The sequence below is a fragment of the Phyllostomus hastatus genome, unplaced genomic scaffold, assembly GCF_019186645.2.
Source record: "Phyllostomus hastatus isolate PE091 unplaced genomic scaffold, TTU_PhHast_1.1 phas_contig_16, whole genome shotgun sequence".
NCBI classification, from domain to species: Eukaryota; Metazoa; Chordata; class Mammalia; order Chiroptera; family Phyllostomidae; genus Phyllostomus; species Phyllostomus hastatus.
In genome coordinates, this window is record NW_025333643.1 from 29,022,931 (window position 1) to 29,050,000 (window position 27,070).

Consider the following 27,070-nt stretch of genomic DNA (forward strand, 5'->3'; position numbering starts at 1 on the left):
AATATGTCCTGATTCCAAGAGAGGTTGGAAAAGCAATGCTTGTCTTCAGGCAAATGCTATTTACTTATTCAAATTTTTATCAACACTTTAGCTACAGAATACCATTTTCTGGGTCACCATTTGAAAATACTTTACCCATCAAAAGGATATAACAGGAACAAGTATGTCCCAATTTATGTGCATATTGTGGAGCCACCAGAGATAATATAAAACATTAACAGAATTTAGCCATATCCCAACAACCAAAGATATGCAAGAAACATATGTAGATGTCTCTCATACCACTAATTCTTACAGGTAGCAGGCAGCAATTTCTTATACTGATGCCTGTGTTATTGCTGTTTTACCTATTTTTACCTAATTCTGCCTGTATTTCCAATTTTTCTAATTTTATTCACTTAATCTTTTCTCTCATATATAAGCCCTTATTTTTCTTTTATCTCTTATCCTGTATTTTATTGCCTTATTCATAAGGCTTAACAAGTCGGTTATCCATTTTTCTTTAATTAAAGCATTGTGTACCACTTCCCAAAGGTTAATTTTATCCCAAATAATTTAACTTTATGCTGACAAATTTGGGGCTGGGAGGGAGTTGTGGGGGATCCTCTCAATCTCATTCTCAACAACCATGCCCCAAGAGGGGGTTTCCAAGACTTCGCACTCCCAAGGGCTTGAGAATTCATCTCTTAAGTCAACTGTTAGGACCCTAGCACACTGCTGGCTGAAAAGTGCTGCTTACAGTCAGAGAGTTAGGTGAACATAAAATATTCACAGTGGTCAAGTGTCAAATGAGGGAGTGGAACTGGCTCCCACCACCCTCTGAAGCCAGACTCCAGAGCACAGTACCTGCTGCTGCTGCGCATGGGCCAGATCGGCAGGCCCCACATCCGAGGCCGGTGCTTCCCCGTTGGACCGCACTTCCCGAAGACTGCCACACTCTAGTAAGTGGCTGCTGCTGCTTGACCCATTCTGGATGGCTGACCCATTACTTTTTGTCTCAGGCCCAGATTCTTGCATCATGACTCAAAAACCTGATAGAAGGATTTTCAGGAGGGAGCAAGAAGAAAGAAAAAAGGAAGGAAGCAGCTGTTAGAACAGTTGTTGTGCACAAGGAGAAGGGCCCTACTGTAAATGCTGCCAAAAATCTGTAAACAGTTGTCATTTTCTTTCACTCACTGTATCCCCTCATCTGTGATCAGTCCCCTAGCTTTAAGTGTGGAACTGTCCATCTAAATTCAAGTTCCAGCAGTATTGTTTCAAATAGGTTATCTTTTTCCCTTTAGGAAAAAAATATATTTTCAGGTGAACCTAGAATTTATGGTTAAGTTTCTGTGATCATATCTGGATATTTTGCTCAAAACCCAGTAAGTCATTCTATACATCATATTAGGTTAATATTAAGTTTTGGTGTGTGCAGACTCAGTGGAGCAATGTTACACTCTCAGGGAAACACTCTCAACCAAAGTCTATTAGGAGATGGTGTGCACATGACCAGGAGGCCCCCAGAGGTAATTCGTGTAGAAAACCCCTGTAGTCAAAAACCAAAATGCATTTTAAGCTTCATATGCCTGGGAATCATTCAGATACTAAAATTCTTCAAAATTGGCCATTTCAGTAAGATAGGCCACTTTTAGAGAGGAAAAAAAGTCCCTATTTTTCAAAAGTTAAATAAATTCAGACTCTGATCTTTGTCTTATACTTAAAATTGTCCTGAGAAATCCCATTCCAAGTTACGTGTTTCTTATGTGGATTACTAGTTTCTGGTTTGGTTTAAGGCCTGAAAGGTCTGGGTCTTCTTATATTTCTTCTGGAGAAAATCTAGCCTAGACATACCAAAATAAAGCTCTGAATCTGAAATTCCTAAACATCTAATAAAATTGTGTGTATGTGTATGGTGCTATACATATGTGTGCATGTGTGTGTATATACATATATATCTCCTGTGTAAATACATTTCACATCCCACCTTGTTCCTCTCTAGGTAGAAAATTATTATCCAAGGGAGCCAACACAGTTTTCAGTCAAGATGTGCAATTATGATGTAAGACACACAATATTTGCTCATGTGTACTGTTACTATATATTGATCACCAGTGTTGTGCCAGGCCGATATTCTCCCATTTAGTTCTGATGACAATTTCTACCTCCAGTTTGCAGATGAGAAAACTTGGCTCCAGGAGAGTTGTTCTGATTTGCCTAGCATGAATCACAGCTGGGAACGGTGGAGTCAGGACTGGAACAAGTCCTGCCTCGCATCAATTCTTAACCACAAGTTTTCTTAAAGCTGAGGTGTAATAGAGGCTAAACAATGAAATGGCGGGGCCCTACTCTAACTTCAGAGTAAGACTTCCAAAAGGAAATACAATAGTCACTAAAGTGAGTTGACAATTCGAACATGAAAGCAGAGAAATGCCTGAATAATTAAAACTTTAATGTGAAATACCTATCACAGATAAAGGGTCAGATACCAGGGGGGATCTCCCAGAAAAGTAATTATTTTTTGGAGGGCAGGCCCCTTGTAGTACAGCTTCCCCTCTAGATGAGTGTTCTAGGAACCCATCTGTATCAGTGTACTAGCTGGCGTTGTTGTGAGGCTGCATTCAGCTTCAGTGAATTTTTTTTAAGACTCTTTCAACGCATTTGCCCATTTCATAATGGCTGATTTACGAGTGCACCTGCCCACACTGCATTGAGTGTTCAGCAGTTTTTGACCAAAAATGGCATGAAGTGCCCCCCATGCCCCATCCTGCCCTGTTCACCCAATCTTGCCCCAAGCAACTATTTTTTTTGTTTCCCCGGAAGAAAAAAGTCTTCAAAGGGAAACATTTTGCCAATGTGGAAGAGGTGAAGCAAAAAGTGGCAGAAGCACTAAAAGGCATCAAAATCTATGAGTTCAAACATTGTTTTGAGCAGTGGGAAAAAGTCTCGATGTGTTTATTGCATCAAATGAAGAGTGCTTTGGAGGTCACTGCAGTTTAAACATGTACGAACAAATACACAATTTTTATAAATAAATTATGGGGTTTTGGGGGATTTCCCCCTCATAAAATGGAAAGACATATATACAATCAGTACTACAGATTTCTCCCCCACACATGAAATACGTGACAATAGAAAAATTTAAACACTGTGGAAATTTTAGAGGAGGCTGCCTTCTTGCTAGAAACTGGTTTAGCTCTTTTCTCTAGACATGCACAAAAACCAAATGGAAGAATTAAAAGCATAAAAATTCACATCTTTCTTCATTTCCTTTAAGTGCATAGTATGATCCAACTTGACTACAAACTTCATAAATGCAGAAGACATATTTTTTAAAGTTAATCTAATACTGAATGGAATTAGAATGGCATTTTTTGTTAACAGGTGGGAAACAAACTCAGAAGCAACAGCTGATAAACTCTCTTTTCTTAACATCAGATTTTCCATTAATTGTAGGTATTTAAAAATTGCATTCAAGCCCTGGCTGGCGTAGCTCAGTGGACTGAGTGTGGGCTGCGAACCAAAGCATCACAGGTTCTATTCCCAGTCAGGGTACATGCCTGGGTTGCAGGCCATGACCCCCAGCAACTGCACATGGATGTTTCTCTCTCCCTCTCTATCTCCCTCCCTTCCCTCTCTAAAAATAAATAAATAAAATCTTTAAAAAAAATTGCATTCAAAATCTCACTGTTGCAGAGTAAAGGATCTATCAAAACACAACCATAACTTTCTCTAAGATGTAAGAACCAGGCAATGCAAGTACCTTGCTCATCACCAAAAAAGGGAGTCAATTTGTAAAAGTTAGGGATTTCTTTTCCCAAAGTTTCAGTTTCTCTGGCACAAACTTGCTTCTTATTGCAGAAGCTAAGGAAAAGACAGACTAGGTATTTAAGGGAGAGGATAGTTGTCTTAGAGTAGTTAGAAAGGAAACCCATTGACTTAATTAGGATGTGCAATAAACATACCTAAAGAAAAAATGAAAACATTACTATATGTACATATACATGTATATGTATACCTATATCTATATCTATCTCCATCCTCTGGAAAGCCTACCTATATCAGGAACTAGACTAGATCCCCAAGAGGCAAAACATTACCTATACATAAAATCTATACCTGCCCTCAGAAAGGGTATATTTATCCAAACATCCTGACCTTTTGGAGCAGGGCTACTTTCAAAGCATGTGACTGTTGGGACATCAGACCTGCAAACAGGGGTCTCAGAGGCTGGCCCTGCTAGTTTCCTTGGTTTGACACTGTCATGGTGGGTGTAGGAAGAACAAGCTCCACTCCACAACTTGACAAGAAGGTTTTGCTCTATGCAGTTCCAAAGAAGCCTGCCAAGTCCTCTGGTACAAGTTTTACAGGCATCAAGCCAAGCAACTTGGCTTGCAAATTGGGTTTGTGAGAGTGCAGGCTTTGGGACCAAAATTGCATAAAGGATTATTTTGGTCTAAGGATGTCCTTAATTAGTCAAGTGCTAACAGTAGTATGTAGGTTGGAAGATTTAAAATTTCCTATAATCTCCCACACCAATCAGGAGAAAAAAGCTTTTCGAAAAGCACACGTGAAAGTAGTGTCAATGTCTAAGACTATTTCTAGCAATACTTGGGGAGGCAATATTTCTTTCTATGGAATTCTCCAAGCCATTTAATAAGGTTTTATATCTGTAACATGCCTCACAAACTACAAGCCTCTCTGATATACGTTGCATACTCATAACTAGTTTGTAAAAGGAAAAAGAAAAGCAGATGACATGACTCCCAATTTACAGATAAGACAACTAAAGCTCAGCAGGTTAGAGTACAGATGCAGCCATAATATTCCCTATTTCAGATGTGAACCTGTCCATCCAATAAGTGACAGAGAATTTCCAATTTGCAAAAATCCTGTGCAAAGTCCAGTTGGTAAACCAACAATAAGAAAACCAAGTAAATCCAGAAAAGACAACAATGAGGGTGATGGGTAGACAAAGAAAAGCATTTAAAAGGCAAAGATGAAGTGTCAGTATTCTTTAGCAAACAGCTGTATGGGGCCTTTTCTATTAAGTTTTACAATTTTAGTGTCATCTGAAAGCAAGTCAATGTGTATGAGAGGCATCTGTGTTCTCTAACCTAGAACACTGCACCCTCTCTTAGAGGGAGCCTGTCCCTGGCACTCAGTTTGTACAACATCCTCAATGAACCACTTTGCTCCATATCAAACAGAGAACAAGAAAGGATACATAATCATCCGAAGGGCCTGAATATGAATACATGGCACCTGGAGGACATGGCCATCACAGACTCAATAACAAGTCCTTTCTCCAGAAACAAAGCCAAACCTTCCACTGGCTTCCTATATGGCTTCTTAGAGTGAGGTTGGCCTGTTTATAACATGTAGGATCCATTCAATAAAAATGCTTTATTATATTTCTATTGAATGGATCATATGTGACCACCCTACAAAGGCTGATGCTACAACTGGATGGATGTCAGAAAGCTCAGGAAGCCAAAAAGGCCTGCTTCTCATCTTGCTTGGAAACATTACAGAGCTTCTGGTTTCAAAAGATGGATATTTGTGCTGGAGGGACTTATAGAAAAGGATAAAAACTGAATTTAGCATGCTTGTTTATTGTCACTGCCAACAGAGCCACTCTTTGGGAGAATTCTGGAAAATTCGTAATGTCCAGGCCAATATATTTATAGTAAATTAAAGCAATGCTTTATTATCATGACTATTTCCTTGGTTACAGTGTTGATGATGAAATTTTGGGGGAAATAAAGCCCTTGTTAACATGCTCATGAAGGATTTTAAGCTAACAGAAAGTTCAGTCTTGATTCCAGGGCAGTTAATTAAGGTTGACCAAGTCAGGCAGAAGTAAATTAACTTGGCTGATCAATTATTTATATGAAGCAGAATAAATGCCCTTAAAGAACTTGGTCTGTGCATGAAAGGATGCGTAAATTAAACTAAACATACTTTTGTAAAGTATATTTCCACTTCTATGGGGAGAAGAGAAGTTAACAGCAAAATCACTTTTAGGAAAACGGTTAGAGTGATTACTTGGTGCCCCTCCCCCACTGGAAAGGAAAAATCTTCTTTCTCATCATTCATCCATGTGCAAGGAAAGAAAGGAAATGGCATGCAATTTTGGAGAGATAGCAGAAGCTCTTGGGAAGAAAACAAGGAAGGGAAGGAGGGAAGGAAAAAAGAGAGGAAGGTAGAAGAGAGGAGCAAGGATGAGAGGGAGAGGGGAGAGGGAGAGGGGTGAGGGAGGGGAGATGGGGGAGCAGGGAAGAGAAGGAGGGAAGAAGAGATAACTCTAAGAATAGAGAGACTATGTGAATTTCTGTATTTTAGAAACGTTGAACATGTGGCTCTTCATCCTCAGTTATACTGCATGCAGAATTTATAGACTGGACAAGAATGAGGGTGGGAGCTGGGCTAGCTCTAGTTCTAAAAGAAGTACTCTTTAAATTACTCATGTTGCATCATGAAGATTCAAAATCCTTATGATTATGTTCATGCTGGTCAGAAAATAAGAAGAAAAATTTGTCTGTATTAAGATATAAAGCATACATTTACTTCTGGGTCTCATCAGGTAAATGAACTGGTTCCCTTTAGATATGTAAAATGTTCATTCACCTGACAACTCAATACTCTCAATGAAATTTTGTTTTTGTAATTTTTTAAAAGATTTTATTTATTTATTTTTAGGCAGAGGGGAAGGGAGGGAGAAAGAGATGGAGAGAAACATCAACTTGTGGTTGCCTCTTGCATGCCCCATACTGGGGACCTTGTCTGCAACCCAGATGTGTGCTGTGTCTGGGAATCGAACCACAACCCTTTGGCTACCAGGCTGGTGCTCAATCCACTGAGCCACACCAGCCAGAGCTCAATGGAGTTTAAAGGAGCAAGGTGCAGCTAATGAGATCTCCCATACTCATCCCCATCTCAGGCAAACAGCAGGGTAGGTAGCATGGGTCATTAAACCAGCTCTACTCTTAGTGGGGTACTAGGTATCACTTCTGTTCAAAATATTGACAGAGACTGGAGCAAACAGAAAGCATGCAGATGAAAGGTAGACCTCTCAATGCAGTGCTACAGCAGTGGAGACTCACAGTGTCTAGTGTGTGGCACATGCCTTTCAGCTGTTCACCCTTCACAGGGGAAGACCCAGGGCTAAGGGAGGATCCCAAGTGAAACTCTGGGGTTAGGGAAGCAGGTGAGAAAAGAGCATGATGGAGATTTTAGAGCATACTCTTTAAGAAGAGGAGGGAAGGGGGAACACAAAAGAAACAGAGCAAGAACAGCTGGTTATTTTCTCATCTGAGATCACTTCCACAAATTGTGAATGAACCCTTCAGACACCACCATCTGTCTATCTGCTGCCCCCATGGACAGGGGCCCCATTTCATGGAAAGACCATCCAAGAGCCAAGTTCAGGAAGAAGAGTCAGCTCGGCGTGCTATGTGTTACGAAGGCATCATCTTCAAAAATCAAATTTTCATAATTATAACAGAAAGGCGTAAATATTCTAATGCATGGCAGCTCAAAAAGTAATCAAGGGAATGAGCCGGAGGGCTATTTTAATGTATGCAAAGTTAGTGACCCACAGTAAATGGAGGTAAGCTACAATGAATGCAAAGTACTGCACACATACTGAAGTCCTGGTTTGATGAGGGACGGCTAAAATTAACACCCAATTAATTTTCGAATTGACAAACAAATGAAACCCATAAATCTACTTTCTCATTAATTTTCTTGTGGTATAATTTAAAGCAGTAATATGAGGGCAAAAACTGAGCATTATCCATCATAAATATCCAAAAGATAGCACTGTAACCCCATAAATTATGCATATTACCTGTTGTTAAAAGTGATTTATGTATTATCAACTTTATTATGCAATGTAGATGTCTAGATCTATCTTAAAAAATCTGGAATTTCATTTAGCATTTAGGAAGAAAAAGTTCAGGAGCAATGAAATTGTCAAAACATGTTAAAAAAACAGTGGCCTCCTTTTTCGCCATACAGGATGTCAGGGCAAGACTGGAATCTTCCTAGAACTTAGGAGATGTTGAGAATATCATGGAGGCAATGGACTGGGCATCTCAGGGGTGGAAAACACATCAGCAGTAGGAGCACACTCCTCCCTCTTGGAAAGCTCTGGCGGCTGCCTCCTAAAGGAGCTGCTCATCTCTCCTGCCTTCAAGAACACCAGAACCACTGGCTAGGCCTGGAAAGGGATCAGCCCAGGCAACAGGCCTGGGTGCACCTCAGAGTGCCATGGGGGAAGACCTACAGATATGGGACTCAGTGAAGCTAGGAGGCCTCAGTTGATGAAAAGTTTGGGGAGAAAATTATGTTTACTGTTAAAGATGTAATATGGTTGTTCTTCCATCTTTACAGTTCAAAGAAGAGAAAAAAGAAATGGGAACTAGTTTGTATTTATCAATTACACCATTAGTACTTTGTATTTACCAATTAAATGAGAGAAACATTCATATTAAAATGATTCCTTCCCCACTCTCCATCTTCATTTCTTTAATAAAAATTTTTAAAAAATCTTTTATCTCAAACTTTACTTTCAATCACATATTACACATAATAGGAATTTAATACACAGTGGCTGAATGCTTAACTAACTGATTAAACAAGAGAAAAATCTAAATCTAACCTCTCGATCACATGAGATCAACGGCTTGCACAAGCTACCACTTTATGTTTCTACCTTTAAAATACATTATTTCCTGTACTTCTTTGGAATGACTTTTTTGGAATGACTTCTTCTGGAGTTCTGAAACTCAGAAAATATCACAAAGCCATTAAATCATTTTAAGTCTCAATAGAAATAAGACTGTCCTAGTCATGGAAAATTTAAAGATAATCAACCAATGAAAAACTCCATCACAACCCATGGTAAACATTTAATATACACAAGAATAATTCAGATGGACTAAAATGGTAAAGAACAGCATGTTTAATTTTCCCTGTAATTCATGACTCAGAATAGAATTAGAGGAACAGGGTGGTAACAAAATAATGATTCTCACAAAGAGATGGCTTCCCTTCTTCATCAGACTTTTGATGTGAAGATGAGACAGGACATTTCCAAGGAAAGGCACTTTTGAATTCCAATACCCAGGCAGCACCACTGCTCAGAGAAACTGTAGATGTCCCACTCTCACAACCTGTCTGAATCAAACTTTCCTGGACATGAAAATCTTTATAAGGCATCAATGAGTGCAGATAACAAGCATCCCACCCTCATAAAAGTTAGAGATGTCTAAATTATATTTTCAGAATTTCACCCACTGTTGGCCTTGTTTTCCTCCCCTTCCAGAAGACAAAAGTTTAAGTGCTCTAATCATAGCAACTGTGCGCAAACTATGAAAGTTAGAAAGAAGCTGCTCTAGGAAACAGAAGTACAAAGGAGAATGCATACCTACTTCCTGGCATATTAATCTAGAGAAGCTCAAATAATTAAACAGACACCAAAAAGGAGCCTTTAGATCCAGTACTAGACTGTTTGCTTTGCCACCAGGAAGCCTCTGAAGCTAAGGGTGGGATAGGGCCAGGTGTTCTGGGCTGTTTAATTAGAATGCATTTTTACAGAACAAAATGAATCTTAAGTTTGAGAATTAACAAAGCCTGCTGAACTTTAACCATTCAAACATTCAAACAGCTAAACTCTCACAAATAGCCTGGTGGAATAAACTGACCAACAATCAGTTCAGAATATATAATTTTTCATTTTCATAATTTATATAATTTATATACATGGGGCTAGGTTCTTATCATCATTTAATGACTGGCATGCTTGATGACACACTTCATGTCTCTTCCACTTTGCCACCAGCCCCTAACCGCTCCACTGGCCAAAGTGAACAATATATTCACAGTATCATGGCAGCTGAGTGAATGCAGGCCATCACACGTCTGTTGCCTGCATCTCTCTGTTCTGTGAAAGGAACAATTATTTAATTTTATCCTTCAAAAACTCCAATATGCATATATGTATTCCCCCAAAAGTTGCTCTTACAGATAGATTAGCATGCTTTTTCTGATATTAAAAAAGGCCACACTTTGTTGAAGGCCATGATTCCCCCAACCCCCACCATCCAACTGACACCCCAGTCTCTGCTACATCCTTGTAATTTATAGCAAATGCTAGCACACCCTGAAAATTCAGAAACAGCAACAAACAATAATTAGAAAAACAAAGATGATATGGATTGAATTTTCTCTGCCATTTGCAAAACATGACAAAGGACAGGCTAATGTTCTGTCTTATCTAATGTGGCACCCAGTGTCCAAGGGACAAGAGTCACACACAGAGCTGAATACAGACACACATTTTCTGCTTTACTTTACCAGAAATAATTAACACAAAAACTCATGTAAAATGAGATAAGCAAAAGCAACAGGTATGAATAAAAACAGTAGCTTTTAAAAATATATAATGTATATCAATTATTTGATTTACTTGCAGTTAAGATGTCTCCATTTACACATGACAGGATTTATTCAGAACACATCAAACTAAAAGTGGCTCTCCCCTTTTCAAACTTGACAAAGTACATGCATCACAGAGAATCACATGAAGCCCACACAACACAAAATGCATACACAACACAAAACCCAAGGACTGTACCTGTCAAAGGTGATTGCCTTGTTCATAGCACTAGACTTTTTCTCCTATACCTCCTGAATCCTTGTTTGCTCCACAAAGAGTTTTCTAGCCATCTGAGGTTCTAGTACTGAGCTAGTCGCCTTTCAGGAGAGCTCTCTCCCTTCTGAAAAAAGCAAACAACTGCACAGATATCATTACACTAAGGAAATCTCTTAGAAAAACCAAACAACTTGCTAATCTCTCAGCCCCTTCATCCAAGCAAAAGATAAGAAAAGCAAACCTAAGTCTGTTTCAACCACATTCCAGGGACAAGTTCCCCTTTTTCTTTCTTTATCAAAATTCTACCGTAAGTTTTTTTTCCCTGTGTGTTTTTTAAACAGACCTTGCAGGATAAACTGCTGCTCACACCCGCAAACAAAGCAGTATTTGTTTAATAAGGATTGCTGCCATGGGTACAGTAAACAAGAGGCCCGGGCATTTATGTTTATGAACAAACACATCATCTTACAAGAGTAATTTAACATTAACCAGGTGGAATAATCAACAGATTTCATAGGTGACACCAGGGGCAGGACTAATGTAAACAGAACTGGCAGGAGAAAGGAGCCACTCTTTAGGAATCAAGGTCGAAGTAAATGCATTACAGGGTAAACAGCTGCAAAGAAAGCAAGATAAACAAACAGTCATTCTTCTGACATTTAGAGGCAGAAAGGTTGTGTGTTACATAGATCAGCTGCTGACCACCATGAAATCAGACCAGTTGGAGACCAGGCCTGCTTGTTTGCACAATGACAGGTTTGCTTATAAACAACAATTTGCTGTTACCAACCTCACATTACTCATCATCATAGAAGCCAGAGCAAATCACTGAAATTTGATTAACTCTTCACTGATGACATTACTTAGAAATAAAAACACATGACCCCTATAAGAAATAAGAAGTCACCCCCAAATGAGCTCAGTCTCCACCTGGCTTGTTTGTAGATAAAAATAAAACATACACATGGTTTAAACTACTAAAGGTTAAATTTGGTAATGGCTTTAAAAGACTGTAATGTTTTCATGCTTGAGTAACTGTGCGTTCATTTCCTAGGTTCATCCTTTATCAATAAAATTTATGGGTCACACATGCTTCAAACCTTGAATGTTTTATCTAGAAGGAAAACCTTGATTTTCCTCTCTATCCAAGATACCTTGATGTGCATTGAGTCCACAAACAAATATATTTGTAGCATTCTCAACCACACTGCAAAAATTGAACTGTATCGGGTTATAATTTTTGCCCTTAAAAAGATTACATAAGAAATTAATCAGCTGATATTACATATAACCATAAGGAGTTCATTTTGTCAGCCTATCAAAGAAATCTTAAGTTTTCAAAGTCAACAGTAAAAAATGAGTTCAATGTGTCCACTAATGCCAGTGTTATAAAAAAATGTATTTTCAAAATTTTGCTTCCCATGTACTAACATGTAAAACAGGTTACTGTATAAGAAAGTTATCATGCCTTATCAGAGATACTATGTTTAGGTATACCAGGTCTGTCTGGAGAAATTGCAGCCATTGTTAACATAATGAGAGAGGTTTGTGCAACACTGACATAACCTGGCAGCTAAGGGAAGTGGGCTGACTGGAATGCACATGCGTGAACAATGACAACTTCACTGTACTAGTCAGTGGGGGCAGTAGACACTAATGGGTGATCACGTGCACTGTGTGGCCATCACATTCAAAATGACTGAGCAAGCAGAGCAACAAATCTACATTAAATTTTGCATTAAGCTTGAAGGTTCCTCTCTGTGGAAACTATTCAGATGATTCAGAAGGCTGCAGCTATGGGCAATTGGTGATTGACAGCTTCATCCTGACAATGTGCCCACTCATGCAGCACATCTTGTGCAGAATTTTTTTGCAAAACATCCAATCACCAATCACCACAGTGACTCAGCCCCTCTACAGCCCAGCTTTGGCACCCTGTGGCTTCTGGCTTTTCCGAAAACTAAAAGCACCACTGAAAGGCAAGAGATTTCAGATTGTCAATGAGAGTCAGGAAATACAACAGGGCAGCTGATGGCGACTGGGAGAACTGTGTGAGGTCCCAACATGCCTACTTTGAAGGGGACCGAGGTGTCACTGTCCTATGTATAATATTTCTTGTATCTTGTATCTTCTTCAGTAAAGGCCTCTATTTTTCATAGTATGAGGCTGGATACTTTCTGGACAGACCCCATGTAATTTGCAATTACAGTGTTGTTTGAATCTATTTTACAGACACTTTGGCATTATTAAACTACTTAATTTTCATATGTGTGAATAACAGTTGTCTATTACTTAAAATCTTTTTTATCCTTACCTGAGGACATTTTCATTTGCTTTTTTAGAGAGAGAAAGGGAGAGAGAGAAACACTGATGTGAGAGAAGCACTGGGTTGCCTTCATACACACCCAGACCAGAGATCTGCGCTGGGAGGGTGCAGGGGTGGGTCACGGCAGGGATCATATGCGTCTGGACTGGAAGTCGCCCACACCTGACTGGGTATCAATCTGTAGCCTAGGTATGTGCTCCAACTGTACCTTTCTATTATGGGAGGACATTCCAACTACTGATTCACAGAGGCCAGGGCCATTACTTAAAATTTAATAAGCAAAACATAACTTAAAAAACAGTTTGGTAATTTATATTTGGTAATCTGTATTTTATATCAATAATTAGTGAATCAATTTTTTAAAATTCTGCATTATCAGTGTAAAGCACAGCAAAACATTGCTGGATATCCAAAGCAAAATTGGAAAATAAAATTAAAACTATTAAAGGTACACCTGAGAAGATTCTGACAATTACATTAGCAACAATCAAATCATCAGAATTTCCATCTCTGTCTAAAAAACCACAAAATTTGCCCTGACCGGTGTGGCTCACTTGGTTGGCCAACTTCCCTCAAAGCAAAAGTTCACCAGTTCTATTGCCAGTCAAGGTACATGCCTGGGTTGCTGTTTCTGTCCTGTGGGGGTGCATACAAAAGACAACTGATCAATATTTCTCTCCCTCTCTTTCTCCTTCCCACCCCGCACTCTAAAAATAAATTAAAAAATCTTAAAAATTGTACTGGTCAGCCCTCTTACCCCTGGTCCCCCTCCCCTCCCCTGACAGTTCCACTATAAACTCCTTAACCTTCTCTGGCTGTTCTTATTCCCACTTCCTGCTCCAGTGATCTAATCTTTGTTCTGCAATCCTGAAGTCACAAAGTAAGGATAGTGGGTTTTTTTTTCCTTTTGTTTTTGTTTTGTTGTGCAGTGGTTTGTTTTCCAAGTGGTTCGCTGCTGAGAGTATCTTTTTTCCAAATTAACACAGCCCCAAAGCTTCAACAAAGTCTGGAGAAGAAATTTCCATAGGGCATTTAGTGCCTTCGTAGAAGGAATTTTTTCTGGCTGGTGGGTCTGTCTTTACTTTATGGACCCAGAGGAGGGACATGGAGACCTCTTCCCTTTCTGTCCTAGAAATGACGGAGCTCAAGCTCTCCCACTGTCCTAATGCAGAAGCCCAGCCTTGCTCACCTCCAAGTGATGATGCCAAGTCTAGCAGCTGAAACAACTAAACACAGAGACTCCTCCTCAAATGCTTTGGGATCCGAACATCCTCAGATTTCATGCTCACTACTCTGCGCATGGACAGGATGACTAGTAGACAAAGAGAAAGCGAGTATCGTATCCAATGTCCCAGTGAAACTCAAGAGAGAAAAACAGTAAGTCAAAGGAAAATGAACGCTGTGTCCTGCCAACCCCATTCCCCATCTTCATTGGAAAATGCTGATACCCAACTACCTGCATTTACAATATTCACTAGGAGTTCTCCTGACTATCATTTTTATTTTATTTTCCTAAAGCCTGGATGAACAAGACTATCAATAAAAGAGAGTAAACAGGGTTTACAATTCTAAATGGCAATCTGAAGAGTTGTAACCATTTCTTTTAATAAAGGCCGATAGTTGAGTCTTGGAGTTTTTAAAGCCAAACCAAACCTAGGCATATAATCACTGCCCAAATGGGACTCCTTTGTATGCCAAGATAATTCTACTGATTCCCCACCATGAGTAGGATAAAAAGCAAATAAGCAAACAAACAAAACAAGCCTTTTTTGCAGTTCTGGTGGTAAACTTGTCCTCACATACCTTTAGTTTTATCTCATGTGCCCAGTTTACTTATTTTGTTCCTCACAGTCCCCAAATTTTTAAATCTAAACACATTACAATAAAATAAATGGAAGAGAAGAGTGTCCATTTATTAAGAAGTCTTTCATATCCTGTTTGGTAAAGGATTTTCAAAACTGCACAAGTCCCAAAGAGGCTCTGGGGAGATGCAGGATTGGAAAAGGACTACTTTATTCTTTCCGCAACTCTTTTCTGGAGTGAAAATCTTACAAATTCCTAGACTCAGGGTAGTCATGCCATCTGAGGGGGCACTTGAGCCAGTTTCCAAGCCTCAAGTATTCACTTCTCTTTCTACCTTCATAATTTTTGCCATCACCATCCACCAACATAATTTTTTTTAATTTATTCACTTCTGACAAACATAAATCTATTTCAAAGGAAACCAGTGTGTATTCCCTTATAGAAGAGAAAATCTTTATAATAAATGTAATACAACCTAACCCATGTTATTAAATTCTAGCTAGATCCTGCTGCCCAGAAAGGCCCTGAGTAGGGAGCCATGTTCTCTCTTTGTTAAATAATGAGCTTACAACTGGAAGAGAGAGATTAAAGACACACTAGTACCAAATGGACATTTTCTCCTTTGCTTTATCAGAAGGATTAAAACAGACTGAAAATGGAATTGCTTCAACATCAAATCACAATAATGAGAATTGGTGAATGATTTATGAACCATCAAAAAATCCTCTTCCAACATACCAGTGAGTTGTACACGCACATGTCCTGGGAACTGAGCTGGAGGAGACCTTCAGAGACCCATGTAGAGTGTCTGTCTATCTTGACTCCTAAGCAAGATATGCCTAACAATGCAACATACAAAGCACTTATAAAGAGCCTACTGTATACACAGTAGGCTCCTAGAGAGATAAATAATCAACTTCCTAGACCCTCTACTCCTGCCCCACACTGGTGGGGCTCCTAAATCATGGATATTATCCTTACAAGAGACAACTTAAAAATCAAACTGGCAGCTTCGACATAAGCCTCCCTCCTGGGCCTGCCCTTTCTCACACCATCCTTTCTGCAACACAAGTTCAGAGTTTATTCAGTACCAAGTAACTATTATATGATTAAAAACTATAGCATATCATTCAAAAAATAGATGCTTTTATTAGTCCAACCTTTTTTGTAACGGAGTGCCACTGATGACCTAGCATTAGCCTCACTCCCTGCTATTAATCACACTTCTAAGAGCTCATTTTGCCTTAAAACCTTAAGAAATTGCTATAATTTAAAGACATGGTGTCTACATAATGGAAATGCCTCAAAGATTGTATCATTTCACAAAACACAGTATTTTCTAGTGGGAACAATGACAGTGATGCTAAGGTACTGTAAAATGGGGATTTTATACATATGTGTGTATTATAAGATAGGAATAATTTATACACGTAAAATGAGATGTAAGCTTTTTTATTTGAGGCTTCCCACTTCTGTACACATTAATCACTACCTTTGGGACGCTTATTAATCTAAAGGCATAGGCATATAGTTCACATAGATTAAAATCAATGTAACAGTACCAAACAAATAAAATACAAATATGAAAAGGGAAAACCTAATGTAATAGGGCAAAAGATCTCAAAACATATCTTGTGCTTCAATTCTATTGGCAGTATATTCCTCATTCATCATCTATAATTCCTGTGTCTCCTCTGCTCATGTGAAGGGAACTAAAGCAAGTTCTTCAATAAGTGACTTCAGGACTAACTACAGGTATCTGCCTATTTATTTTCGGTATGATTTCAATAATACTGTATAATGATGCCTTAATTTGTAAGTCCTCATTTCATTAAACTACTCTCATGACCATTTAGTACATCTGAGTGCTATAAAAAAGGAAGTTTTTCAAAATACAGAGCTAAAATAAACCTTTTTAAAAGTGCCCCTTTAATTTTTACTATTACACAATTAAAACAACATATACTCATCTTCCAACCTTGCATATGTGTAAAAATGGAGACATCATGTTACATAATGAAGAATAAGCTCCCATTAGGCATAAAGATGATGACTAGATCTGATATGAATGGCTAAGAAAAATGAGAATCAGTAGGCCTAAAGTCAAAAACTCAGATACCATCTTACAGTCAGCAGGTTGGTGACAAAGTACAGGTGGGGCTGGGCCTTAGGCTTTTCAGGGATAAGTTCTTACAGCTCTAACTGAAGGACCCCTTCTCACAGAGATATGCTTCCCTGTATGGTGTCAAATGATCAGGTAAGTTCCTAGACCTTGAACCTGTCCCCTGCTAGTATCTGACTAATAAATATGCTAACTTTACTTCTTTCTCAAAAGCTAGGAGGAAATGCTGAGCAAGGGGGAGTATTTAAGAACAGACTGCCACAGGCATGCCAGCAAGACGGCTAGAGCTTGAAGTGCCAAGGAAAGGCAGACTGGGCACCAATAGCAGGATAGGGGATAGTGGTCTCCCCCACTCACACACTGAGTATCCATGCCATTGGATGGCAACAGAGTTGATGGTGGGACCATCTGGTGTCTGGTGACTGGATTCTTAACAGTACTCATTCATCAACTAAACATCCAAAGAAACTTTTGAAAGGGTGTTGCTACTCCTTGGCATTTCCAGGGTAATTGTGAGGGATAAGGGTACTGGACATCTTTAGAGCAGAAATAACACCTGGACCAGCATGAGACATAATGGAGGCAACAGGGTCCATTACCATTATTAACACATGAGTTAAAACTCAACAAAGATCACAGCCCCTGGATAACCAACTGATGCAAGGGCCAGGTATTGATCCAAGAGCAGATCCTCCTTGCACTTGCCTTAGGAGACAGTACAGGTGCAAAGGCTCTATCTCAGGGTAGGGGCCTTTCAAATAGAACCATGTATACCGCCAACAGACAAGGCAGTTAGAACTTTTTGCACTGCACTTGCAGTGCAGATGTCAGCTACACAAAGCATGGATTTATGGAGAGTGGCATGGGGAGTTTCTGGAAACTTTAAAATGCAAATTCTGAGGCCCATCTCAGATCTCCTGAATAAGAACCTACATTTTAATAAGATCCCCCAGGTAATCTATTTACAGTCTGAGAAGGCAGTGTGGTGGAAAGGGAGCAGCCATTATATCAGACTTACTTCAACTGGATTCCCACTCTGCCAATTTACAAGTTTTCAATAAGCCACCCAACCACTCTTTCTATTTCCTTATGTTTAAAATTATATTACTCTGCATATGAGTTCACTCATCCCTCTAATATGTACCTAATATGTTTCAGATTATGTATTAAGTTTGGGGCAACAATGGGGAACAAAAATTGATACAGATCCATCTCCATGGAGGTGGCTGTTGAATTGAGAAGACACATTAACTAATTAGTCATATATATGTAAGTGGAGATTATACCTGTGATAAGTGCTACTATGAAAAATTCACAGTGCTCTGAGAACACACAAAGCTAATATATGCAGAATGCCTTGTATGTAGTAGGTGCTCAATAAAGCACAGCAATTATTAGCAGCCCATAAACCCAGATATTCAGGAAGCTACTAAAAAATTCCCAAGTGCAAAATATTCTCTCCTCATCATTAGATAAGGACTGTGTTCTCAGTTAAATTACTTTTTAAAAATGTTTTTCTGCTTCCTCCTGGATATAGGAGGAATACTGTAACATCAATAAAGTCAACATTTCTTCTAACAACAGCTTAGAGAACAACATTAACTTTCTGGGTGATTGTTAAGAATTAGCTCCTGTTTACCAAGTTGTAGTTAAAAGCTATAGTTGCAGAGCAGGGTAATAGTACACAACAGCCTTGCAGAGCAGGGTAATAGTACACAACAGCCTTGTTCTAAGCAGCTTTTGATCATCATTTTAAAGCCTCGATAGTTAAAGAAAAGCTTTAATTGGCTTTTCGGTAGCATTTCTCCTTTATATATTCAGTTTATTGAAGTCAAGAAAGTACATGCCAATAATTGTAGATAGGATTAGCAACCTGTACCTCCTATTGTGGACACAGTGGTTAATTATTAGTGCCCTTACCACATGTCTACATGGTGGGGGCTTGCTGGGAGGAAAACTGGACTGGACAGGAATCAGAGGGCTTGTGGCCAAGTCCCCAACACTGAGAATGCCCACCCCAGGAGCAGAGTGGCTTAGTCTACCACAGTAAATGTGAATTAATGTGAAGTAAATGTGAAGCTTTCCTAACATTACAACTGGTGTGTCTGCTGTTCCTTTAAAACAGCCCTTCAATCTGTACAATGATTTCTCTGTGCTCATTGCCCATGAATTTGTGTATTTTAAATAAAAAATAAATAAATACGACATAAAAGCTTTCCATGGTTATACAAGTTTTTGGTTCTTTTCCAAAAAAAGGGCTTCCTTCCAACAGGTGGATACTTGTGATGGGAGAATTCTGACCTCACTTGTATCAGAATGTCCTTGATCAAAAAAATACCAAATAGAGTAGTTGATTTGGAATAGGCAGAGAAGCTGAAACACAAGGGTTACGTGAAACACAGTTTGTATTAAGACCTCAGTCTTCACATGCACTAGCTGAGTGATACAACCATGGGCTGACACAGTGGAACATACACTTTTGTTTTTTGAATACTTTTATAAATTGAAGTATTGTTAGATGGAATGGGATAGAGTCACTAGCAGCTTGGTTAGTGGTCAAAAGTGGGCAGTTGCCATTTATTACTGCCTGGAATAAGATATGTATTTGGGATAATTTCCCTTGGATCTAACTATTAAGAATGCAAAGCATGAGAGAGAAGGATGCCCCCAGGCACATTTGGCAGTGTCCGGAGACATTTTTGGTTGTTACAACTGGGGGAAAGGGGTGATAGTGGGAAGCCAGGGATGCTACTAACACTCCTACAATACAAGCCCCACAACAAAAATCATCCAGTCCCTCTTGCCAAGTGTCATGGTTAAGAAAACTGTTCTATGCAAATTTGTACTGTTATGAGATCAAAGCAATGAATCCTATTTCTTGTTCAATAATAAATTTATAATGCGCCTTAAAATTTTAATGACCTGTGATTTTTTGCTTGCATTTCTACTTCACAAATACTACTGAATTGAGAACGTCTGGTGGGTCTGTTAAGTAAGACTTAGCTGGGGCAAGAACATGCAAATGCAGTGCTGTAGTAATGCAGTGCCGTATTTCAAGAGATTTGTCATGTGGAGGGCTAGGTGGGCTGGGTCAGGTGAGGGAGGACATGTTGGTGGCAAAAAGAAGGACAAGTGCTGGAAAATGGACGTGTCAAAACCGAGAATGAAGATGCACTGAACAGTTAACTGAGCAGGGAACAGGGACAGTCTTGGATACAAGGAATTTTTGAGGAAAAGAAGTCTGATGGAAATGTCCATGTCAGGCTAAAGCAAGGAGACTGGGGACAAATGAGTGCACTTTAGTACAGCACTGACAGAGGCAGTGGAGAGGGAGGATGGAGACAGAGCTGGCCTCCCTCTTCCCTTCCCTGCCTCCTAAGCGCCTGTTCCCTCAGGGCTCCCTCACCTGGGTCAGCTAGGCATGCCAATGTGAAAACTATCTTCCTCATCCATAGCCCTTCCTTCTCCTGCCAGCTGATTGTGAAAGCTACTTCACTCCTCCACTGTCTCCTTTCTTCCCTCCCACCAGGTCCTCAGCTTGCTCCTGTCTCACCTTTCCTCTGAAAGTATTCCTATCACAATTGTTAATGTGCCTGGACTTGCTAAATCCAATTGACATTTTTTCAATCCTAATCTTATTTGACCTCTTGAGAACACATGACACTGTCATTCACATTGTCTCTCTTAAAAAAATCTTCCCATTTCCACCAGGTTTTCATGCTCTTCATCATTCTGTCTACATAGCTGGTGGCTCCTTCTCTTCCTTCTGAATGAGCTTAACTTCTGTTCATTTTTAAGTGTGTCATCTTGCCTAACGTTCTGCCCTCAGGGCTCCAACATTTTTCTGCAAAGGGCCAGATAGTGAATATTTTTGACTCTGTAGGACCTGGGGTCTCTGTCCCACCTCCGAGTGGCAGCTCTACTGCAGTACCAAACAAACTTAAACAACACAGGAACAAACAGGCATGGCTGGGTTCCAACAGTACTTCACTTTCCACACAGCACCACCTCAACTTGGCGGTTGGCAGACGCTGATCTGAGCACCAGCCCAGGACCTCTCGATCCTCCCCACGACTTTGCTTCACGCCTGCCTGTACCCAGTGGCTCCTGAATCATTGTCAGATTCAACTAAAATATCTTTCCAGAACTTCAGGTCTCTGTAACCTTCTGGACATTTCTACTTTGACATCTTAAATGAACCTCAACTTTGTCTCAGACAAACTGAGATCACCTACTTCTCCTTCCACCCAAATTCCAAAACAGGGGTTTTCAGGGAAGGGGCCACTTCTAAATCAGGAATTATCGGAGAGTCCTCCTTCACTTTGTTTTCCCATATTACCAATTCTCATTCCTTATTTAATAAAAACTGCTTAGGTGGCCTCCTCCCTAGCTTCAATTGGCTACTTCTTCGATGGCCCCCTATAGCCTCTAGTGTGAAGTCCCAAACTTCAAGACTTGCTCTGTCCAACAAAGTCAGTGGCCACAGGAGGCTACCTAGCATTTAAAATGTGGTTAGCTATGACTGCAGAACTGAATTTTTAATATGTGTAATTTAATGCAAACTAGTTTAAATTTAAAACTGATATTCAGAGCAGTTATTGAAAACCTTGTAAGTATGTGTTAAACAAGTTGTGTATGTGAATCTACTAATCTATTTTTTCAACAGTAAATTTTATGAAATTTAAATAAAGATTGCACATTCATAATGAGATTTTAATATCTAAATCAAGATGATTTATCAGAATTAGTATGGAAGAAAATAATACAAAGGGTGTCTCATAAATTGTTAATATTGAATCCATACTGAAATGATATTTTAGATAAATTGTATTAAATGAAATATAATTCACAGCAGCTTCTTTTCACTTTTTAAAATGTAGCTAATAGAGAAGTTAAATTCCTCATGTGGATTTCATTTTATTTCTGTTGCACAATGCTGGGCTGGCACACAGCCCTTTACTCTCCAGCTGTAACAGTGTCTTCTCCCTTCTCCCTATCCACATTGTGGTCACATTCAAAAACTGACTCCAATGTCTCTGTACCTCTACACACATGTTCCTTCTACTTCTGTGCCTCTGCCATGAAACTTTAAGGAGCCAATTCCTATTGAACTTCAAAATTCAGTTGAAGCTAAGAAGCTTTTATAGACCATCCCACCACCAAGTCCGGGACAGACATTCTCCCATAGGTTCTCTTCAAGTTTTATACTAAACTCTTTCAGAGCGAGCAATCATTATACTGTATTATAATTTTCTGAGCCCTTAATGGTAAGCCAGGCATCATGATTTATACCTAACAGGTACCCTGCAGTTTGATAAATAATTCACTATCACCTAGATGAATGAATGAATGTGTGAGAGAGATATCATGCAGCTACAACCAATGACCTGGGAGCTGATTATAAGAGCCTAGGCAGCATCAATGAGGTTTCTCAGATTTCCAGCCAGGTGATCAGGAGAATAATGATGCTTTTGTGAAAACAGCCAAGTGAAGGAAAGAGGTATTTCTCAGGAGAGAAGAAGTGAAAGCAAGAAGTAGAGGGCAGTCAAACAGTTCAGAGGGAGTGGGCACGATTGAGAGGGGAGGGGAAAGGTCCTCAGAACAAACCATAGTGAATTCCTACATTTAGGAAACAGGACATTTACTAAGTTCTAGTCTTTGTAATTTCTATGTGGGGTATATATTAACCCTCAATTTCTTTAAAGAAGAAAACATGGAAGACCAGGGAATATTAACATGCATACACACAGCTTGTGGACTAACATTTGAACATCAAAATCATCCAATCTCTGTCTGCTACACTACAGTCAGGGGTAGAGGCAGCCTTAGACAGAGGCAAAGAAGTTAGAAGGGAGTTTCAATAAGGAAGGGGTGGTTGGTGGTTTCAAGCAGCTTAGAAAATTTGATCATGACAAAATGATGGGGAAGGTGAAAGGGAATTCCCCCATCTAACATCAAACATCTTCATCCTTCTGCTCTTTCCTCCTTTTCTTCTGAGAGTAGGGGCTTGTTCACCTTCTACCTCCTCTCTTAAACCCACGCCTCCATGAGTTATCCAATACTACTCAATCTCTCTACTGGCTCCTTCACTTTAGCTTACAAATACATCAATGTACTCTGACCCTACACAGTCATTTCCAGGTTGCTCTTCTGCTCCTCTAGCACCCAGCCTTCATCCTCTTTCCCCTATTCAATTAACGTCTCAAAAAGAGTGCTGTCCATGTTTTTATCGCCTACTTGCAACTGTCTGCACTGTGGATTCAAATTCTTCAGGAGAGAATAGTAGTTCTTAAACTCGGAAACCAATTATAATCAAATGTTTCTCCAAATTAGGGGCAGGAAGGCTGTGGGAGAAGCCTGGAGACAGTGTGTACAGCAGACAGGCTAAGGGAAGCAGGTGCAGGTGGTGCCAGGACACAGAGAAACACTGTGAAACTCAACAGACCAGAGGTTGCCTGTCATGTTGTACACTGAAGGGCCACCCTTTAAAACTTCTCCCAAAGCTCCCCTGAGGCCATGCCTCCCCCACCCCATTCCGCAGCCTGATTCTATAACCCTTCACCTATTTTGTCTTTTCTAAAACACTTTTACTATTTCTACTTGCCCATTCAATGTTGGTATTTCTTAAGATTCCCCTGGGACCTCTATACTGGTATATGCTTCAACCTTACCTATTCCGGGGTTTGTTAGATTGGATCTCCAACAATTACTTATCTTTATTGTTCATTCCTACCATTAAAAGTCCTTTAGATTCCCTAAAACTCAAGATGTCCAAAACTGAACACTTTTCCTTCAAACTTGCTACTTTCTCTCATCAGGAAAAGGTCACTGTCATCTCCTCTGACACTAAGTTGATTACCAAGACCTGGGTCTTCTTAGTCTTATATATCTTTCAGATTTAGACTCTTTTTCTCATCCCCAGGCCATCCATCCCTCATCATTTTTATCATGCAGTACTTAAGGTGCCTTCTGCGACCATCGTAAACATCATTCAAAACAAAAGTCCTCCTGATCAATTCACCCCCTTGCTCGCAACCTCTAAAGCCCTCCTGTTTTCAAAGGATACTTTTAAATCCTTTGCTTGGAATAACAGGCCCTTTGGGCAACTTCCCAGCCTTCTCTCCTGCTGTCTGTCTTCACTAATTCAGCACTCCTGGCTGCTGTGACTCAAACATACTTTGCTCTTCCGTATTTCTATGTTTGCTGTTTTCTCCCTCTTGGATGTCCCTTTTTACTACTTTAATCAATAAACTCCTACAGCCCTGGCCAGGTGGCTCAGTTGGTTGGCGTGTCATCCCATACACCAAAAGGTTGTGGGTTGGATCCTTGATCAAGGCACATACCTAGGTTTTGGGTTGGATCCCAGGTCAGGGAGCAGATAGTAAGCAACCAATCAATATTTCTTTCTCTCTCTCTCCCCCACCCCCCTGGCTTGCTTCCTCTCTCTCTAAAATAAATAAAAATATTCTCAGGTGAGGATTTAAAAAATTATATATGAAAAGTAAATAAATTAATTAACAACATTGTACAAATGCTTTGAACCCTAGCTCAAATGTTACCTTTAGAGAGAGTTTATCATAGGTACTCCAGATGTACTTTATGTTTACACTGGCCAAAGGTCAGGTACATTTCCATATGATAATAACTAAACTTGTCCTCCCACTAGGGCAGGAGTATCCTATCATTGCTTGACTAAAGCCTAATGTTATTGGGTACTTAGCAGCATTTGGCAAAAAATCTGCTGCTGAATGAGTAAATGAATGGATGAATGGATGGATGGATGGATGGATGGATGGATGGATGGAAGAATGAATGGGGTCACGAGCAATGGGAGAAAGTGGAGGATAAGCATGGGCAATCATTAACACTGTCTAGAATATGGCTGCTGTTCAATAAACTGAGGATTTCTTCCCTCTTGCAAACATGGGAGGTGATCTTTAACAAGTCATATGTCCACCATATTCACAGTAAAAGAGGAATTAAACCATCTGCTGAGATGAAATGAAGGTATACCAGAGGTTCAGGTATAGTGAGTAAATGCTAAGAAGGTTGGTGTAGTGAATGAGAGGAATCTAAAACCCCAATTACTGAGACTGGGGAGCCCAGAATGCAGTGCTGTGTATGCAGCATGGCATTGGGAGCACCACCACCAGCAGTGTCCATTAGCTTGTCTGAAAAAAGCCAAGGACTCTATGCAAGAGGGGGCTGGGAGCTGCCAAGGCCAAAGCAGTGGAGGAAGAAGGGATAAGGGCAAGCAGGTAGAGAATGTTCTGCTGAAACGCCTGGTTATGGATACTGTGCTAGGTTTGGGAGAAGCAGACACAGGATAGAGAAAATAAAGTACAATCAATGCAAGTGACAAGAAGGCTATGATCAAAGGGAGGATTTGAAAGGTCTGGGTAAAACATATAGTTATCCCCCTTATCCACCAAGAATAGGTTCCAAAACCGCCCAGTGGATGCCTAAAACCATGATACTACCAAACTCTGTATATAATATGTTTTTTTCTGTACATACATACTTATGATAAAGTTTAATTTGTAAACTAGGCACAGTAAGAGATTAACAATAACTAATAATAAAATAGAACAATTATAATGATATACTGTAAAAATTGCTATGTAGTCTCGCTCTCAAAATATCTCACTTTACTACACTCATCCTTCTTGTGATGATATGAGATGATACAATGTGTACATGATGAGATCAAGGGGAGGTGAGTGATGTGGGCATTGTGACTTGGTATTAGGCTACTATAAGGGTGACCTGAGCACAAGCAATGTGCTACTGAGACATTCAATCTGATAATCAAGATGGTTACTAAGTAACTAACAAGCAGGCAGTATATATACCATGGAGATGCTGGACAAAGGTGTAATTCATGTCCTCGGCAGGTTGGAGTGGGACAGTGCAAGACTTCATCACATTATTCAGAATGGCATGTAATTGAAAACTTACAAATTCTTTATTCCTGTAATTTTCCATTTAATATTTTTGGACCAAGGTCCACTATAGTAACTAAAACCATGTATCAGGGGCTACTGTATAGCAAAAACAGAGCAAGGTTCAGGCAAGCATCTAAAATCATACAGCAAGTCAAAGCAAGAGGATCCAGCCCTCACTGAGTGACACATAGTAGTTAGGTAGTCAATAGACATTTTCTGGTAAGTCAATGACTGTATGGGACAGAACGCTCCCCGCACTCATGAGCTGCCAGCATCTAATTCTCAAGCTCATTAGAAAATAATCACAGATTAATGGTGTACACCAAGGACACTTCACAGACTGTTTGTTTTGACAAGTTTATATTCGACATCAGTCTAACACAGTGATTTTCAACTGGTGTGCTGTGGCATACTGGTATGCTGCAAGAATTTTTAAAACATTCAATACCTGACTATTCAGTGAGGGGCACTGACCTCTTTTCCCTTAGGTCACAGGTGGCAAACACAAGGCCTTTGGGCCAAATCCAGCCTTCCACCTTGTTTTATCCAGCCTGGCACCTTGTTTCTACCCAGCAAAAGCACCGAGCTCTCGCTTAACTGTTAAGGAGTAGCTACATTTGTACAGTCCTAAAATTATATTCAGCCCTTTGAAGGCCAGTGAGGTGGATGTGGCCCCCAGTGAAAATGAGTTTGACACCCCCGCCTTAGATTGTCAAATAAGAAGATGATAGCAGCCAACACAACACCAGCCATCTGGTATGAAAGAATCAACCAGACTGGCAAAAAATCTATTTTTTGGTGTGCCACAGAGTTTTAGTAATTAGTTACATGTGCCATGAGATGAAAAGGGTTAAAAATTGCTGTTGTAGCATGATAATTTAGGCAATACATTTAAGAGCTAGAAATATTCAGCTACAAGGGTTGCACAGATCTGCCAGGACCTGGCATATTATAGAGTCAGTAAATTAATCTTGAATGAATGAATGAATACTACAGTAGGTTCGGTGGATAAATGAATCATACAACATACATTACTTATACTACCCATAAGAAACACCAGCTACCTTTCAAAATCATCACTCAAGGAACAATATTCATTGATGTCAGACTGTACAAGTAACATGGAATAAAGAGTTAAGGCACCTTGTGTCTCAAAAATTTAGATGATACAAAAGGACTAGCTGGGTGGTGGCAGTGTGTGAAGGTACCTAACTCTGTCACTTGTCATTTGATTC

At 39.7% G+C, this 27,070-nt stretch overlaps 1 protein-coding gene across 24 annotated transcripts in view; it reads right to left on the reverse strand.

Moving 5' to 3' along the window:
- The window catches only part of FOXP1 (forkhead box P1), a 627,100-nt gene that overhangs the window by 229,709 nt on the left and 370,321 nt on the right, over nt 1–27,070 (reverse strand). For 23 of the 24 annotated variants that reach the window (XM_045832498.1, XM_045832499.1, XM_045832497.1 and 20 more), the window contains one exon: nt 847–1,031. In XM_045832498.1, the coding sequence (XP_045688454.1) occupies nt 847–1,020 (174 nt within the window). In that variant the 5' untranslated portion in view covers nt 1,021–1,031. Of the gene's footprint in view, nt 1–846; nt 1,032–10,621; nt 10,700–27,070 lie in introns of those variants that run through there. The other variant, XM_045832495.1, reaches the window with a different exon arrangement.